The following is a 19,529-nucleotide window of genomic DNA, read 5'->3' on the forward strand; positions in this document are numbered from 1 at the left end:
TCATGCACTGAATAAATCTACCTAGCCAAGTAAACGCTCTGAGGGGGCTAGGACAGCGAACAAACAGCATTAAGCTAGCAGACAATGTTTGGCGAGGAGGTGGAGGCGACCTTTCTTCAAAGGTGTACAAGGTAGCAAGGCAATGCTTGAAAACACACAACTGCGTTGCTTAATCCGATCGTACAACCCTCTCGCCACACCCCTGCCTTCTGCACTTCAGTAATTTTCTCCTTTGACTGACAGTAACTTCTGCTCAATAGCTAGCTAGCTGCGGCAGGCATGTCAAAGGTACTCACCTCTTTCGGCTATAACCGAATGTTTGAATATGAATTCAGTATACTGTTATCAGTTTTTTTCAATTTAAATTGAAAAATCCGACCCCTGCTTATAATAAAAACCAGTCACGAGTCAGTGCTTGTACTATGTACTCTTTCTTTTGACCTTTATCTCTGCACTGTATAAGCTATCAATCACTGCCAACTTGTCCAAATTGCAGCTTAAGTTAATGTAAGACAGAGTCACTGTGTGTTCCTGTGGAGCCTGTGTATTGCATTGTGATTCAAAGAGCAAAATGGGTGCACACGTAGACTTCTGACATAGTTTCATGCCTTCCGAGAGCTGAAGCAAAAAAAATTTTTTTTTCTCTTGTGCAGACTAGCCGGCCCTGGCATGCAAGTGGAACTGACTTGGAGAGAAGCACGGTGAAATTGCTCAATTGAGATGGCTGTTATTCTGCTGTTAATCAGTACTCGCAGCAAGGTTTTGTGGGACATAATTTCTTGGATGATGTCTCATAACTATAGAAGTATAAAAATAATTTTTGATCCCAGGCACTCATTAGCATTATGAAAGAAACCAATAGTCACTGAAGCCAAGGAAAGCATAGGGGAACAATAATATTTTGTAAGGCTGATTAGATAATGAAATTAATTGCATAATATATTTCTATAACATAGGATATAAGGAGGCCATGGATTTGGATCCCATAGGCAGCATACGGCTGTCGTTCCTTCTATTTTCTGCAAAATTATTTTCTATCTAAAATGACTACACAATTAATCACCACCACTAATCAAAACTACAAAAACATTAACATTCCCCTGTGCTTTCCTTGCCTTCAATGGCTGATGGGTTCTTTAGTATAGCAAGGGTCCCAGCTCTGGCAGTTTTGATGCCACAGGTAACGTAAGAGGGTTTCTGTACGGCTGCCTCTTTCTACCTTTGATCATGCATATCCACCACTACGGTTGGGTGTAGCACTGGTGAGCATGCTCAAGGTTAGGCTATATGTGACAAGACTACCTTCCACAGTAGCAGATCACATAGCTACCACTGTAGGTCAATTGGTAGAGTGACACATACGACAAGTGGAAGTCCCGGGCATAGATTACAGTGGCTCATATGTTCTCTTTTCTCCTACTTTCTTTAAGGTTCTATCTAAAATGATCATGCAGTAATTCCTCCCCCCCCCCCCCAAATTATATTATCAGCATAAAAAAATATTAACAATGCCCTGTGCTTTCCTTGGCTGTTAGCTTTCTCTCTCACACACACACACGCGCGCACGCACGCACGCACACACACAAGTGAGTAAAAAATTATCCACATGGCTGACATAACTCTTACATTGTTCATATTGACCTCTGTTCTCATTTATTTCATTGTTATACTGTTGTAGTCCTGCTATAAAATTTCAATCCTAATTCCTCCATTTGTCTTCCTTTCATTGCAGATAGATGATGGCCACTCCATTAGAAGTTTGCACCAAAGAGAAACAATGAGCAGTGATCCAGTTTTTGTGGTCGGAAGGTGTATTAGCGGCCTGAATCCACCAGAGTTTCGGCACAATACGAGAACAATGTCTTGCCGCAACAGAGTGTTTACGAATGGATTGAAAAATTCATAAATGTTCGCACAAGTGTTATGCATGAGGAAGGAGCCAGACAACTATCTACGGCCACAAATGATGACAACATTGAGCGTGCACGTGACATGGTTTTGCTTAAGAAATCGTCCATAACTGTCTTGGGTTTCATAAAGTCTGCGGAAGATGGGTCCCAAAACAACTCACAGTGTTGCATACACAAACACGCTTTGACATCTGCCAAAAGCAATACAAAATTGCCGTCTGCACTTCCAAGCCTTCTCGTCATTGTGCTGAACGTTAAGTGTCACCAGCAGTATGACATGCTTGCGATGCTTTGGCCATTGACTATGGCTCCTAATTATTACCCTGCTAATCACTGTCACCTAATTATAATTTTGTGTTTGTATTTGTGTTGGGTTTTATGGCACATAAGCAGCTAAGGCCATCATGCGCCAAGCTCAAGGTATAGAATAAGTTTCCTGTAGAATGTTTACAAATGTGAAATATTATCAATGGTGTAGATGGCCTAAAAAAGATTGTACTGTCTAGTATTAACAGAGGAGAAAAAATTTGGAAATGGCTAATTGTAAAAGCCTTAAAAAAGGTCAGGTAGCCTCAGCAGCTATCCTTGCCTGGACAAGGATCCGGAGGCTCCCAACCAATCAAGTAAAAGCCTCAGCCTTCTTCTCAGGAATGAGAAATTGGCTGAGGTGTATCATGAAATAAAGCGAGCTAGTGGTTCAAAATTCAGTTTTTCAAGTATGCCTGCTTTTTTTTAAAAAGCTAAAAATAGAAGGTATGTTAACAATGGCATTTTCATCTAAGAGCAGTGTTGGATGAAAAGGAATGCATTCATTATAAAATTGAGTAAAGTACTTTTTTCTTAGTTCTTTCAGTTTCACACAGGAGAATAAAATGTGATTAACTGTGAGTTCATCTCTGCATTCTTGGCAAACAGGTTCGTCTTGTTTTGTTAGTAGGAAGTTGTGCGTAAGGTACTTGTGGCCTATTCGGAGACAGCATAAGATCACTTCTTTGAAACGTTCCTGGTGCACACATGACTTAAATTCACCTAAAACTGGTTTTACCAAGTGTAGTTTATTATTTACTTCACTGTTCCAAGCCAACTGCTATCTTTTCCTTAGTTTCCTTTCTACTAATTTCCTGCAATCATTAAATGGTATATTTACTTTTTATTTCCTTGCCACGAACTTTAGCAGCACACAAATCTGCTCTCTTATTGCCTTTTATTCCCACATGACTCGGGACCAAGCACAGTTTATATTTTGTCCTTGAGCTGTGGCATTTACTATGTGGATGATGTAACCAAGCAGAGGGGCGCTTGCATTTTTTGAATGGAGAGCTGTAAGTACATTTGAGGAGTCTGTGTAAATAATAGCGTTTTTGAGGTTCTCGCTTAGTATTTTTTATATGGCCACACATACTGCGTAGCACTCCGCGGTGAAGGAGGAACTGTGGTAGTAGTACTATTTCCTCCGAATTTCCTTGCACCACTGCGCTTCCTACGTAACTATCTGTTTTTGATCCATCAGTATAAAATTCTGTAAAACTACTGTATTTTTCTTCAAGGGCAAGGAATTCTTGTATTATATGTTGCTGCGAGGTCACAGATTATAGGAAAGTTGTACCATGGAGGCAGTGGACCTTGTCTTCGAGCAATACCACGTAATGTATCCAGTACGCCGAGGTTTTGGCACATCTCTTCAAAATGCAGAAGTGGCCTTATAGCTAACGATTTGTTGTTAAATAGTGTTCTAGATGGGCACTTTGTGACTATTTGGTGACAGATATGTTTAGGTAGTGAATGGATTTTTAAAATGTACTAGCATGTGAGCATGGTTCTGTCTGTAAGTGATGGTTCGTTGGTTTCCACATAAAGACTGTTTATGGGTAACATCCTGTATGCACCGGTGGAAAGATGCAAACCTAAATTTTGTACTGGGTCCAGCCGTTTAAGGTACGATTGCCTCACTGATCCATAAACTATGCATCCATAATCTAATGTAGAGCATACTACAGAGTGATGAATCTGTAAAAGACAAGTCCTATCGGAACCCCAGTGTTTTCGTGAGAGTAATTTTAGTATATTCAGAGATTTAGAACCCTTCTTTTTTAGGGTGTTTATGCGTGGTAGGAATGTGAGCTTTTTGTCAAAAGTTACCCCCAGAAATTTTTGCTCATCTTTAACTGGTAGTGTGACTTCATTTAGATACAGGGAGGGATCAGTGTGCAGTCCTCTTATAAGTGAGAACAGAACAGCTACTGACTTCTGCGTAGAAAACTTGAAGCCATTAATCTGCCCATGTTGTTAGTTTATTTATTGCCAGCTGTATTTGCCTCTCACATGATGTAACGCTAGAGGATATGCAAGCAATTTGGAGATTGTTGACATAGACTGAATACATGATAGACTTTGGAATTATTTTTGCTAGGGAATTTATTTTTACTATAAAAATCGTGTTGCTTAAAATGCATCCCTGAGGCACGCCGTTCTCTTGAATGAAATTCTTAGAAAGAGTGGCACCCAGGTGTACTTGAAATGAACGGTTGGTCAAAAAGTCACTCAAGCATTTTAGCATTCTACCACGGATTCCGAGGTCTCCAAGGTCCCGCAGTATGCCAAACCTCCATGTGGTGTCATAGGCTTTCTCTAAATCGAAAAAGACCGCAAGGCAGTGTTGCCTGTGTATAAATGCTTCTCGGACTGTGTTCTCTAGGCGGACTAGATGGTCGGTTGTAGAGCACGCCTTTTTAAACCCACACTGATGGATATCAAGAAGATCACGAGATTGTAATAGAAACATTAATCTAATGTTAAGGACACTTTCAAAGGATTTGGCAAGTACGCTTGTTAGGGCTATAGACCTGTAATTGCCAGGGGCGGTATGTACCTTTCCCGGCTTCAACAATGGTACAATAATGGCTTTTTTCCAAGCCTCCGGTATTTCTCCTGATAACCATATTTTGTTAAAAAATTTCAGAAGCGAGTCTACAGCAGGTTCGGACAGATGGGCAAGCATTTCGTAATGGACTTCATCTGGTCCTGGTGCAGTCTGTTTACCGGAAGAAAGTACGCTGTTAATTTCTCGTAATGTAAATGGGCTATCATATGCTTCATGAGCACTGCCCGTTATTGGCAGTCTTTCTTTTTTGGCTATGTTTTTATATTTTAAAAATGATTCTGCATATTGAGAGGAACTAGATACAGTAGAAAAATGTTCACCGAATATGTCTGCTTGTTCTTTTACATTTGTCTGCACACCAGGGGCCTGTCAGAAGAGGAACTGTGAACGGAGAGTAGCGACCATCCAGTTTGTGTACTGCCTCCCAGATTTTTTTCGATGAGACTTGGCTGTTTATCGAGGGAACGAAACTCTGCCAAGATGATTTTTCGGCATTTCGACGTATGAACCGCGCTTTAGCTCTTGTTTTTTTTTTTAAAAGTTTATAAGTGGGGTATCTGCGAAATATACCCCAAGCTTTATTTTGTTGTTTTTTTTTTGCTTCTTTGCAATCTCGTGTCCACATGCTTTATGGTTGCGTTGAACTATTCCTGAAGATTGAGGGTAGCCAAGTGTGCGGCAGCAAGTATACAATTTGTGAACTTTTCATTTATTGCATTGACATTAAGATTTTCTAATGCAATATTTTCTAACGTGGCTTCTGTTCTAAAAAGCTGGCAGTCTGCTAAATTGAGCTTCCAACGCCGTGGTTTTGTCGGCGTGACTGATGGTGGTGATGACAGGCAGATTTCAACAGGGATATGATCGCTTCCATATGGGTTGTCTAAAACATCCCATTTTAAATCGCTAAAGACTGATGGAGAGCTAAAAGACAAACCCAAAACACTCATTTTTTCCTGAACTAGGCGAGCAATAAGTAGGTTTACCGGTGTTCAATAAATAAATATTGTTGGATAGTATAAAATCCTCTATGACATGACCTCTGCTATCAGTTTTCTCACTGTCCCAAAAACAAGAGTGTGCATTAAAATCTCCAACTACTAAGTATGGCTCCGGTAGCTGTCCTAAAAGGTTCTCTAATTCATGTTGTGTTACTTCGAGGTGTGGTTCAAGATATATACAACAAAGTGTAATGGTTTTGTAAGCAACCACAGTGGCTGCTATGACTTCGAATCTAGTTTTCAGTGTGAGCTCTCGAGCTGCTATTCCAGGTTGTACAACGATGGCTACGCCTCCCGAGAGTCTGCTCACCCCCTCCCGGTCACGGCGGAATACAGTATATTTTTTTAGCACATTTGTGTGCTGAGGACCTAAATTGGTTTCCCGTACACATAAAGCAACAGGAGAAATTGTGTTGAGGATGTCCTTTATGTCATTATAGTTATTTATGAGTTCTCTGCAGTTCCAGTGTATTATGAAAGCTATCTTAATCTTGTGTGTTTCTGAAGATAAAACTAGATTAACTAGTATTTGGCCCCAAGAGTCGTGTCCTCAAATGTTTTGATCGATCCAAGGACTTTCGCCGTTTGTCTGACGTGGACGGCACGGAGCTGCCTTGGGTCGTGTCCATTGCCTCTGCAGAGATGCTGGACGACCGTGCTGAAGGCACGTTGACTTTCGAGTTAGGCCTCGACCTATGGGAAGAGGTCTTGAGGCCCACCGACCCGGGGTCCGCGTGGCCTCCTTTGGGGTTGGTACTACTCCACCCGGGGGCGCAGATGGCCTCGCCACAGGCTTACTGCTCGTGGCCTGGGCAAGTACTGGTGTGCCGCGCCCACGCACCACATTGGCAAACTTTGTTTTTGCAGTGAAGGAGAATCTGTTTGTTTCAGCCCATCACCTTCTTGCTTCTTTGAAAGAAATGTTTGCAGTTGTTTTCAGCGTGATTATTTCTTTTTCTTTCTTCCAGGATGGGCACGCCCTGGAGTATGCGGCATGGTCTTCTTCACAGTTTGCGCAGCGTAGCGCAGAGTCATATCCATCAGAAGAATGATCCTTCGAATCGCATTTCGCGCAAGTTTTTTGACCGCGGCCAAACCTCTGGCAATTGAAGCACCTGCGAGGGTTGGGTATATATGGTCGTACATTGATTTTCAGGTATCCCACTTCAATTGTTTCGGGCAATGTGCTGGTGGTGAAAATCAGAATCACATGTTTGGTGTCTACTTCCTTGTTGTCCTTCCTTATCTTGATCCGGTGTACATCTATTACATCTTGGTCAGAAAGCCCTTTGAGCATTTCTTTCTCAGAAAGGTGGACAAAATCAATTTCAGAGATAACGCCTCGAACAGTATTCAGAGATCGGTGTGGAGTGACAGAGACATTGATGTTCCCGATGGATACGATGGTTGCAAGTTTTGTGTGTTGTATGCTGTCACGCAGTGCGAGACGTAAATCGCCGCTAGCCATTTTTGACACTTTATAGCCAATGCCCATGGCATCCGTCAAGCATTTTGAGACTTGGAATGGGGATATGAGTCTTGCTTTTTTATCCTCTGTTTCACTATGGACAACATCGAATTTGGGGAAAGTTACTTTTATTTTCTGAAAAAAGTTATCTGCCTCGTTCCTCCCTCTTTTGAGAGAGCAATCTGGTTTTGAAAGGAGGGGAGCCACAAAATTTTAGTTTTTCGGTCGCCAGCCACCCACCATGGAGTCTAACAAGGGGACGCGGCAGGAACTTGAAAGCAGGTCCTGTTCATGCCAGCTGTACACCGCAACTATAACCGAATATGATGCAACTCAGGGTAGGTCGTCACACAAGGTTAACCTTCGCCGCCAGGAAAGAAGGAAAAACCAAGAAGTGAGTAGGAGATAGGAGAGTTGTGAGAAAGAAGATAGGACAGTGAAAGATGGAGGGGAGGATAGAAAAGGTCGACTGCCGATTTCCGCCGGTCGGGTCAGGCCGGAGGTGCCGTCTACAGGAAACTGGGGCCAAAGTGGTGTGTTGCCTCCGCCGAGGGGCCTTAAAGGTCCAAACGCTCGGCATCAGCTCAACCATCAGGATCCCCTTTTCCCCGGACACGGTGATGCCACGCACGGCTAGGCGCAGGTGCTCGGGTCCGTGGTGATGCACTGTTCACCATCATCCCCTTGCGGGGATGTCCCTGCGGATGCTCGGGAACCCGTGGTGTCGCCACTCACCAACGCTTGCACACTGCAGACGGCCCCCCCTGCGGGAACCTAATTATAATTAACACCCTGATGCTACTGCTTTAATTAAATTAACTTTGCATTCACTTAGATGCCACCTGTCACAAAGAAAGTACTGGACAATATTGTAGCCCATGAGAGTATCCCATTTACACCACACCTGCTGTTGCAAACAGTTGCCTGCCACATGCCCACAAGAGGCATTACTCGCACATCAGTTTTCACATAACAGAAAGCTTTCCATTCATTTCGCAAGAGTGGCCACCACAGAACAAAAGCATAATTTCCAGCCGGTGCAGAAGTTCACAGCTCTAGAGTTACAGTAGCGCCAGTAGGACACTCGGCAAAGAGACAAATAGTGAGACAATTTCATATGAAATTGATAACCCTTCCATAGAACGCGTCCAGTCATATAAATATCTTGGAATCGCCCTCTGCAGCAATCTTTCTTGGCACACACAACTAACATCACATCATCTGCCAACAGGTTTTTAGGTTTCTTGAAACGTCACCTACATCATGCACCACTACATGTGAAACTTCTAGCATATAAAACACTTAGATCAAAACTTGAGTGCGCCAGTCCCATTTGGAACCCACCTCAGATATACTTAACAAATGCTGTCAAATCAATTCAAAGCCATGCCATACTCATATTTCATCAGCGTTTCATCTCTGAAGGAAAATTCCAGCCTTGAAAGCCTCTTACTTCGTCGCCACATTGCCAGCCTTTGTTTGCTGCCCAAAATTCTTCTCAGTTCACTCAATCAAGCGCCTTAAATTGTGCATCGCACCCACATATCTCATTGCGCTACGCATCCGTTTCAGATAACTCTGCCTGTTGCTCGCACAGCAACATTTTCAGCAGCCCTTCTCCACAAAGTCGCTGCCATCACATGCCCATCTACATTTCTTGAAGTCATGTCAACCCATTTTCAAAGGCCTGTAATTCTTTTATTTCTCTTTTCCAAATATTTGTAACCCCACCCCTTATGTAATACACCCAGAAGGAGGTCTTTAAGGAAAATAAAGTGGAGTGAAGTGAAGTATACTAGTGATGACTATGGATTTGCTCTTAAGACTAACTTATGCAAGTAAAAATATACGGCGTATGCTGCTCTGATGGTTGAACAGAAACACTGCCGGCCGGTGAAGAATGGGTTGCTGTTGTGCCACGGGATGCACTAATCACAGTTCAAAGGGATTTCGATTGTTTAAACTCCCTAAAAAGGAGAAAAGAAGGCGCATTTGGATATGTTTGGCTTGGTTTATGAAGGTTTAGCGTCCCAAAGCGACTAATGCTATGAGGAACGCCGTAGTGAAGGGCTCTGGAAATTTCGATCTGGGGTTCTTTAACGTGCACTGACATCACACAATACATGAGCCTCTAGAATGTCGCCTCCATCAAAATTTGACCACTGTGGCCGGGATCAAACCCACGTCTTTCGGGTCAGCAGCCGAGCGCCATAACCACCGAGCCACCGCGGTGGCTACATTTGGGTATGTAAAAGGCCATGCAACAGCTGGACACCGACTGACCACACCAAACTTCGTGAGGTGAGAACTGCTGCTTTTTTTTATGGGGTCGTTGCTGCATATAAGGGAATATACTCATCGTCAAATATCTAAGTTTTGGCATGCTACTGTCAGTGCCCTGCTGTACTGAAACAGTACGCCTTGCACAAATGTTGCACTAGCATTCACTGCTGGCTTACTAGATTCACCAAAGATTTGTCCTTCAACCTGCTACCCTTTGTAATCACACTTGTGAGGCTTCTAAATATGCTATGAACTTAGTGGATAAAGTATGTGGTAACCATAGCCAAGCCAACGATCTATGCTAATTGCTTAGCAAGGAAGCAAGAGAAGAGTGTATTGTGCACTGCATGAAACTTGATACTCGAAGAAGTGAACGCGAGAGGTTAAATTTCGTGCATGCCATTCTTATGTTTGTGAATTTACCATGAACTGAATCGGATTTTTGACAGGCTCACTTTGAGGACTCTCAGTTTGAGCAACACAGGCAAGATAGATAGAAAAAGACTGGTCCATAGCAGTGCCCGCAATTTTTGCTCATTTCATTATTATTGCTAGTCCTCTGAAAAATAAAATTGCTCTGACACTTTATACTACACTTTCTTTGTGTGTGATATTTATAAGCCTTAAAGAAATTTTTCCGTGGAGGTATAACAATCTGGTTGTGTTTGTTTAGAAACTTTTCTAAGTGTATAGGGTTTCACATGCACCAGTACATAGCCAGAAATTCTTTTCGGGAGGGGCCCAAGACGAATTTCTGTACCAGGGGGGCAGATGAGCTCGGTTTTGGAAGAGGGGGGGCATCCTCAGGTCCCCCTTGGATATGTGCCTGACGTGCACTGAAACCTAACTCAAAGTGAGGCGCAGCACTCACTTAGAACACATCTGAATCGCTTGTCAGACTACAATAAAATTAGTTGACTTTTTATATGACTAGTACATTTCCCACTACACTGCAGTTAGGTATATGAAATAAATAGTGAGTACACTGCTGTACAATTTTTCAGGAAATGTTAATTTGGAGACATTTGCTGGCAAGAATTGCAATTTCGGTGCCGTACGTTTCGAGGGCGACCCCGTACAAGTTCTGTTGCATTGCAAAAAAGGGGAAAAGTCACAGCGAACGGTTTACAGTTGTTGCTTATTGCTTGAGGCCATTAACGCATTTTGCGTGCAACACGATGATTGCTGTTCTCTTAGAGCCTTGATGGCCAGGCAAAAAAATGCAATATAAACATTACTGCTCTATCTCTGTTGTCCCAGATGAGCTGTTCTGTGTTAAGTGCAACCAGAATCGCTTGCCAAGAGCAGCGGTATAAAAAAATTGCCCGTGATTGCGCTGTACGCACCACTGCGTCGGAGCTTTGCTACCATGAGCTATTATTTTTCATCAAGTTGACAGTTCAGGCAGTGGCTGCCAAGAGTTCTAAAAATGCAACGAGAGCCCAGTGTGCTTCGCACCCATGCCACAGTTTTATTACAAATGTTGCGCACCTGCACTCAATCACAGTCAGCAAAAAAGAAGATTGTAGAGATCCTTTTTTGTGTGTGCTGTTCGCCATGCGATGTAGAAAATAAGAGAAAAAATATACCATGCCAACAGCAGTAGTATAGGAATTGCAACAAAATGCAAATTTTCTTTGTTTTACCAAAATGCTCAACTGAACTTATTTATTTATTCAAAACATCCCTAAATGTATATACTCTGCATGCATACATACATCTCGCCCAGGCAATTCGGCATCGATTTTGCTTTAAACAGAATACTTTTAGGAACTGTTTCGATGTGCAGGCCATCACTGTGTCAGCGAGACCTCTGAAAATGAGCTGACAAGGTGTAGACGAACATAGGTACTCATAAAGGGTGTACGTGTACGATGGCAGACGAAGTTATGGATGGCACACATGAAAACACATCTAGTCTACCAACTTCGGTGTTAAACTCCGACCGAGGCCAGTCGCTCTGCTGGCCTGCTTGGTGGTGAAACTTCAGGAGAAAGATTTTGCTTGCTCAATATAAGCTGAACTCTCTGGTTTAAATGAGTGAAAAGGGCAATAAATGCCACTCCACCACACCTTCCTCAAGCACATTAAAGGCAGCAGAGGCCCATGGACACCCAAAGTGCACTAACATGGAAAAAGCAGACTGCTGTGCGGGGTGCCAACTTGGCAAAGGCAGTGCGCCATTCATTCCCGCCATGCGGTCCGCGAGGCAGAATTAAATGGGGATCCCAGAGCCTGAGCGCGGCTGCTCCCTGACCACGCCTATTTGCCAAACTCTTACATTATGAATCAGCTCTGGCACAGCACAGCATTTTCAAATGAATACGAGTATCGTCCTTTCGATTTGACCCAGAAGACACTACAAATTGGTGATAAGGATGGGGTCCTGAAAGTAACCCCAAAACGATGCAGCACAGCACCAGTACTGCATCAAAAGAAGAAAAAAGACTCGGCATTGGGTCGCACCAAAGAGAGAACCACTGGCTCATTTGCGGTGAAACTGCGTACAGACTTGGGTATTGTGGCAACTTATGTCTTGTATTAAGTTTGACAACAGTACTCACCTGCTTCAGCTGTGCATGATACAAACCTTTAATCATCTAAGCTGAATTCAGTGAACAGAAAGCCGTCAGCGCCGGGCTGCTGCCAAAGGGCAGTGGTGGCGCCATCAAAGGACCTGCATACCTTGCAACGCTCGCCCCAACGCCTTTCGTGCCGTGGCACTTTCCCCTGAGGACAACAGATAGCGCAACCATCACCCTTTTGGCGAAAACTCGACGTTAGTGGCTTTCGGTTCCTCAACCTTGCCGCAGACAATTATAGGTTTGCAAATGGCAAAAAACGCCACTCCACTACACTTTCCTCAAGCACACTAAAAGCAGCAGAGGCCCATAGTTAAGATGCCGAGCTGTTGCTCAGGGACCGATCGAGCGTGCTCCCCGAAGCCGGAAGCTTGGCCCCCTTGGTTTGTGTGTGTTAGCTGCTTTTGGGGCTCCTCGAGAAGCCGCCATCCCGGCGCTGCCGAAATGAGTTTGTTTTGAGACAAACGCGGCAGATGGCGGAGACCGACGGTTAACCGGCAGTGAGGAGGACCGTCCTTGTAAGGTAGCACTCGGGCCGCAAGACGCGGCCGATGCGCGGACCCCTGGGGTTTCGGGAGGGGGTCGCGCGTGAATATATGGCTTTTAATGGCGGACCGCGAGACGGGCCGGGACGCCTCGGAGCGGGCAGCAGAAGGGGGAAGCGCGACCAGGGCAGTGCGCGCGGTTCGGACTGGGTGTCCGGTTTCCCTGAGCTTCCACTGGCGTTTTTAGTGATTTTGTGTCTCTGTGCTGTAACCTGGCGGAAATGCGCAACACCTTCGTGGAATTTGCGCGGTGCCCTCGAGACAACAACAACGTGAGCACCGGTGTGCTATTGGCTCCTTCAGTTTGAACGAAATTCTCCTGATTGGCTCTGAGAAGTGCATTTCCTATTGGTTACAGAAAGGGTCCCCAGAATGCTGGGCGAAGGGATTTAAGGGCGAGTTTTTGGCGCCAACAGGGGAGATTGGAGGGCAGGTCACCTGTGAGCGCCCGTGCAATATAGAGATAGTGCCCCGAAGAAGTTGTCCAGTCTGTTCCACAACGTGTCGCCGGATCACCGAACCATCAGGAGACTTCAGGATCAACACCATCGATCGATCATCCACCACGCATCCAATATTAACTCCCATGGACACCCAACAAGCACTAACGTGGAAAAAGCACACTGCTGTGCGGGGTGCCAACTCTGAGAAGGCAATGTGCCAGTCATCCCCGTTGTCAAACTTACAACCGAGACAAAAGTAACCACAATTCCCAAGCTCTGTGCTCAGTTTCACTGCAAACGAGGCAGCAGTTGAGGCGTTCACGATAAAGAGGCACAATAGTGTATATTTGAAGTAAACTTTTTTTTTTTGCTCAGTGTGGGATGTGAGTTGGGTGGTCGCCGTATCGGCGGCAATGCGCAGTACATATTGCGCGTTATAACCTTTGTAGTGTTTTTTGGTAGGTGTTCGCGAAATCTCTGTGTAATTTGCACACCCCTTTTTTTGAAGCCTTAATTTAAACAAAAAAAGTGCAAATTATGCGAGTGAACACGGTAAGTGATGATATTTTAGCGTCTGGATGCTCCCTTGAAGAGCATGATCACCGGCTTCACCTTGTGCTAAAACAATTGAGAGAGGCCAGAAGAGTATGACTCGCCCAAAGAATCCTTCAGAAGTTCAAAGCTTGTTGGGGATGCTAAACTACTACAGCCGGTTCATCCCACACTTGGCTTAGACTGTAGAACCCCGTTGTGCACTCCCTTGTGAACAGAACAAATTTAAGTGACCAGGAAAGAACAACAGGTGTTTCACAATATTAAGAAGTGGGTGCCACCAATCGCTTAACTATTACGATGATAGCAAAGAAACCCACCTCATCCCAGATGCAGGACCAGCAAGGGATAGGTGCAATGCTGATGCAGGAGAGAAAAGCCTAGCATCCTTGCATACTATAGGCAAGCATCGACTCCTACAGAGAGGCGTTATCCTCAAATAGACAAGGAAATGCTGGCAATAGTGTCAGTGGTACAACATTTCAGAGTGTACCTGGCTGGAGGAAGCTTTGCAATTGAGATGAACCCAAAACCATTTGTCTCCATCCTCCAGAACACGAGTTTAAAGTTATTGCACAGTTTAGAGTTTAAACCTACGACTCCAAGACTACAAAGTGGAGCACATGTCAGGAAAATAGAATTCAGTATTATATCAAGATATGCTAAGGATGCAAACCCAGAAACCATAGGAGGTCAAACCACCCAAGAATATCTACTCTTCGTTAGTATGTCATCTATACCCAAAGGGCCAAAGTGGAAAGGTCTTTGAGGATGACCAGTGATACAGTGAATGACGAGGGCCATCCATGAAAGAACAAGAAAGCATCGGACAAAATGTGGCGAACACTTACTATGAAGCTTTTTGCCCAGGTTCATCATGATATTACACTCATCGACAATGTCACCTTAAGAAGACGCAGACTAATCCCTCCAAAGAAACCTCCAACCTGAGCAATAAAAATTGTGCACGGAGGACACTTGGGTATAGTCAGAAGAAAACAACTTATCATAGAAAAGAACTGGTTTCCTGAGCTGGACAAGACAGTAGAAGCTGCTATAAAATTGCCGTGCATGCCAGACCACCGGCTCAGCTGAAAGACCACCACTGCTGAACATGACCGATCTCCCCACAGGACCTCGGCAGGCATTAGGGACTCGCCAGACTTTGCAGGTCTCCTTCTGGGAGTAAAGTGTTACCTCCTGGAAAATGTAGATGAATATTCCAGATTTCCTATGGCTGTAGCACTAACAAAGAGTAACATCCAAAATGCTCACCATATTAGCCACTCTTGGTGTGCCAATGAAGATAAAGACTGACAATGGCTCACCAGTTTTCAGTTCAGAGTTCGCAAACTTCATGACAGCGACTGGAATCAAGCATCACAGAGTAACTCCACTGTGGCATAAAACCAATGGAGAAGCAGACAGGTTCATCCAGAACATCAAGAAAGTAGTGAGAACAGCTACAGTAGAGGGGAAACAATGGGGAACAAGGGTACACGAGTACTTAATTATCAAACAACACCACAGGAAACAAATGGGTTGTTGCCAGCACACATTCTCTTGGAACGCAAAATCAAAGCCAAGCTTTGACAAGCTTTGCCAGGCCAAGCCAAATTAAAGCCAATCTGGCTACTCATGAAGGTAATGACGACTTCTTGAGATAGAGAGACAAGCTCAAGAAAGAAGACATGAAGGCATATGTGGACAAAAGACGTCTTGCTACCCTACAATCACTTCAGAAAGATGACTTCGTCCTCCGAAACGTCAAGCAACACAGACTCACGAGTCGCCGTATGATCCAGCCCCCTACATGGTAACAACACATGTGCAACGATCATCGATAATGGCATCGAGACGTGGCAAAAGAGTGACAAGAAACTCATTGTTTTTTAAGAAGATCAACACAAGTTAGAAGCAAAAGATGACTCATATACAGCGCAGCTGATTCTATCGAAACAGAGGACCAGATGTCGGGCCAGACAGCGAGGCGTATATAACTGGAAAGCCATACAGCTGCAAACACAGTAGGCAACACTCCCTCGCAGGCACCTGGATCACGAATGCCGGCCAGAGCAATGAGAAGCAAAATGCCGGACACGTCGCCAGGACTATATAGTAGAGAGGCATTGATCAAGAATGAACGCAAGCCCCTTTTAAATGCAGGAAGGAAATGTAGGGAATTGTGCCAGTCAGACAGAGCACTACACACCCAGCAGAGATGACCTCACCAACCACGGTACGTGAAACCCTAAACCAGGGAATTAGAAAAACGGAGCCAGGCGGCCAGAAAGAGAGATGAAAACAAGGAAAGGATGTGTGCTGTGACTGCAGTCTGGAATGATGCAGGTGCATGAGAATAAACCAAATGAATCTGATCTGAGTTTTATACTTTTGGATTAGCCCAAAAGTCAGTACATATGCAAACACATTTCAATGGTGCAATGGTATCCTCTCAGCCCCGATAAGGTGCCATCAGAAGAACAAACAGCTATAGCTGCAAAAGACAGGCATGGCAACATGATGATGGCAGTACAGTGCATGCTAAGTCTGTTTCCATCATGTGAGTGGTACATTCAAGGGCAGAGAGAAAAAAAAAAAACTCGCACTGGCTGCACTGATGTGCAGTTGTTGCCTCTGAAACCCAGCACCCATTGTTGGTTGTTTCTTTGTTTTACAGCACACTACTCAACATGTCAAGACAACCTGGCAAGCTCAAAACATGCACTGGCATCAACTTTCGAGCAATATTACATGCACATCTTCTTGACACCCACTGGTTATGTTTTGCGGTGAAAGCTTGAATGTAGTGTACTTCAGAAAACTTGAATGCACTGCATTTCATTTCTCAAGGCAGCTACAACATCCCCAAGCCTTTGTGAGTTAAATTTTAGCTCAACTATACATGAGGCCTGCTTTTTCTATCAGAATGGCCCTGATCCTTTAAATGCACTGAAATGCAAAACACGGCAAGTTATATTATAAATACCAACAGAAGGCCAGCTCACCTCACATTTTTCCAGTTTACTTGGGTCAAGCACCCGGAGCTGAAAGGCCTTGTTTAGTCCTTTCATGATGCTAAGAAAGAGAAAAGAAACGTCAACTCAGTAAGAAGGCTAAACTTTTTAAGCAGGTAAAATATAAAGAAGACAACAAGCACAGTGAAGCCTAACCAGAGATTTATTTCTATATGTGAGAAAACATTCATAACTGAACACGTACGGTTGTATTTTTTACGATGACACAGCTGATTATTTACAATTAATGGCAATGTGACAAGTTATAAACTAGAAAATGAGGCAGTAATTTCAATGCAAGTTAGATTATGGGGCCGCAGTTAATTATATTCCACTCTTTCGTTTTGTTGAGGCTTGTTTTGTTGATTACAACTTGCAAAAACTAAAGGAAACGAATGAAGATGAAAGCAATACCACTAAGTGTCTACATCAAAGGACAAAGCCACATGTCTTGGATGAAAATGAGAACTGCTGTAAAGTTCCACCCAGTGAAAAAAACAAAACAAAAATGATTCACTGTCTAGGTAGTGTCAACTACAGACATTAAGTTAACAATCTTGAGTTCCTTAATTTCAGCCACTGCATGGGTAAAACAGCAGCCAGCTTGGACAGTCTAAGGACTGCAAGCATAAAAGTCTCCACAGAGAAACAACTGCTACTTTGTGTTGTGTTGGGTTTTATGGCACATAGGCAGCTAAGGCCATCATGCGCCAAGCTCAAGGTAACTGCTACTTTGTGTTATTTTGCATATTAAGTGGTCATGCAATGAAACAGCATCAATACAACACTATGCACAGCTGTCACAGCAGCATAAATGCCCAGTTATTTGGATGCACACGGAAGATGATCCTGAGTTGACACACTGCAAGGGGAAGAAGCGTTATATCACTCCAGGTGGCACCCCTGGCACCTGGCGACAAGGACGAAAGGTGTGCTCGGGCTGCCGGGCCCTGTGTCAATTTTATGCTACGGGCAGCAGCCCCATGTTCCCTAACTAAACCAGTGTTGGCCCTTTCTCTGCCGGTTACAATAAAAAGGCCACAATGTCAGCTACCAGAAAGCCAAAAGTTTTAAAAATACCAACAGTCATTCAATAGCAATGGTTAATCTGAAAATTTTCAATAAGCATGCTGTTTGGAACACACCATGATTTCTGAAATGAAAAGGCCAATAATATGACAACCTACATACTTTTATCCCATGACACGGTCCGTGGTTGTTCCCATATTAGTGGGAAGATAGTGAATCATTCATGATGGCATGGCTTCAACATGATGAGAAGCGACGTGAGCTTCAACAGTCCCCAGGATTTTTAAAAGATTCCATAGTGAATTATGGCTTGAAAGGTGATGGCAGCAAATAATACTCCCACAGCTGTGATATACATTCTTGCAGATTGCATGCCACTGAGTAATATGCTGACTTCTTTTACAGTCTGTGCTGAGGAATAAATGAATCAAAGCTTTCTTCTCAACTGTGCTCATATCTATGAGGACCTGCCCAGAATAGGAATTCCATGCAGAATAAATAAGAAACAGTTTGCACAAAAAATTCAACTGGCAACTCTTGGAAGTCCACACTGTGCTTGCAATTGTTGCAATCAAAACAGAAAAGTTTAGTAAAATTAGACATTGCTATTGCTCGAAGGGAAGGTGTTCTATACTGACGCGATCTGGGTGAATGGATAGTAGAGAATGTTGCCTGGGAAGAGGAAAAGAAAAACTTCACTGTTCATGCCTTTATTGCCACACTGTGCTAACATAATAACACTCGCTGGCAACTTGCAAAGTCAGGATGAGCAACAGGAAACAAAGATGGCATTTACTATATAAACAAGACACCGCATGTCGTGGCTAGATGTAAGCAGTCATGCAGAAAACGCTACCATGGGAAGAAGTATATTGACTGACCGTACCATCACACTCCTGCTACAGCCAAAATTTGGCTCTAGTATGCAAAGTAAATAAATGGTTGGATTTGGTATAGGTATTTGGAGTTCAACGTCGTAAAGCTGCATATGGGTTATGCAAAATGCTCTAGTGGTGGGCTTCGGATCAGTTTAGACCACGTTGGGTTCTTTAACGTGCACTGCTATCGCACATCACGCATCGCACACGGGCGTTTTCGCAGTTAGCCTCCATCGAAATGTGTCCGCTGCGGCCAGGATTCGATTCCGCGTACTTGGGCTCAGCAGCCGGGCGGCACAATAAAAATCCTTCACAGCAGTATGCAAAGTTTCAGTGCGAGAAAGCTGTTGACAATGACGGTCCGTAACTGATTAGCAGTAATTTCTCAGAGCAGCATGCAAATATGCGGCAAGAAGCGAGCTTCACTAGGCTTTAAGATGTCACGGACAAGCACGTTGCTCGGAAGTAGGGAAGATGCAGCGCGCGCACAAACAAATGCAGAAAATATAGCACTGCAGAAAGAATAACATTTTGGCAATAAACAGTGCACAAGCTCGCTTCTGAACAGTGTGCATTCGCCCTTCTCAGTGAAAATATTCAGCATGTCATTTTAAAGCCCTCTATTAGGAAGTGCGCTGCTGTTCGGCAGTTAAAACTAGACAAATGAGGCAGGAAAAAATTCAGAAGTTACGGTCTGCAAATTCTCGCCAGTTTATGACAACGTTGGAAGAACTAGTCTGCCATAAATATTTGTGTTTGCCCTGCATAAACTCGCCTCCGCCGGTCTTGCACACAGGCTGCGATGCGCCTTAGGAGAAATGCTTACTTTTCGAAGGTGTCGTGTAGGAGGACCTTGGTCTCTGCGCTGGCGGCTGGGTATGATTTTAGCACATTCCTAGTTTCAAGATCAGAAAAACAAGAGACGGGAATTAGCACAACG

At 43.9% G+C, this 19,529-nt stretch overlaps 1 protein-coding gene across 2 annotated transcripts in view; it reads right to left on the minus strand.

Moving 5' to 3' along the window:
• LOC144114614 (uncharacterized) overlaps positions 1–19,529 on the minus strand; it is a 29,623-nt gene that overhangs the window by 9,746 nt on the left and 348 nt on the right. For both annotated transcript variants that reach the window (XM_077648468.1, XM_077648467.1), the window contains exons 2-3: positions 19,416–19,484; positions 16,674–16,743 (exon numbers count right to left, since the gene is read on the minus strand). In XM_077648468.1, coding sequence (XP_077504594.1) covers positions 16,674–16,743; positions 19,416–19,484 — 139 coding nt within the window. The remainder of the gene's footprint in view (positions 1–16,673; positions 16,744–19,415; positions 19,485–19,529) is intronic.

The sequence above is a fragment of the Amblyomma americanum genome, chromosome 1 (genome assembly GCF_052857255.1).
Source record: "Amblyomma americanum isolate KBUSLIRL-KWMA chromosome 1, ASM5285725v1, whole genome shotgun sequence".
Classification (NCBI taxonomy): Eukaryota; Metazoa; Arthropoda; class Arachnida; order Ixodida; family Ixodidae; genus Amblyomma; species Amblyomma americanum.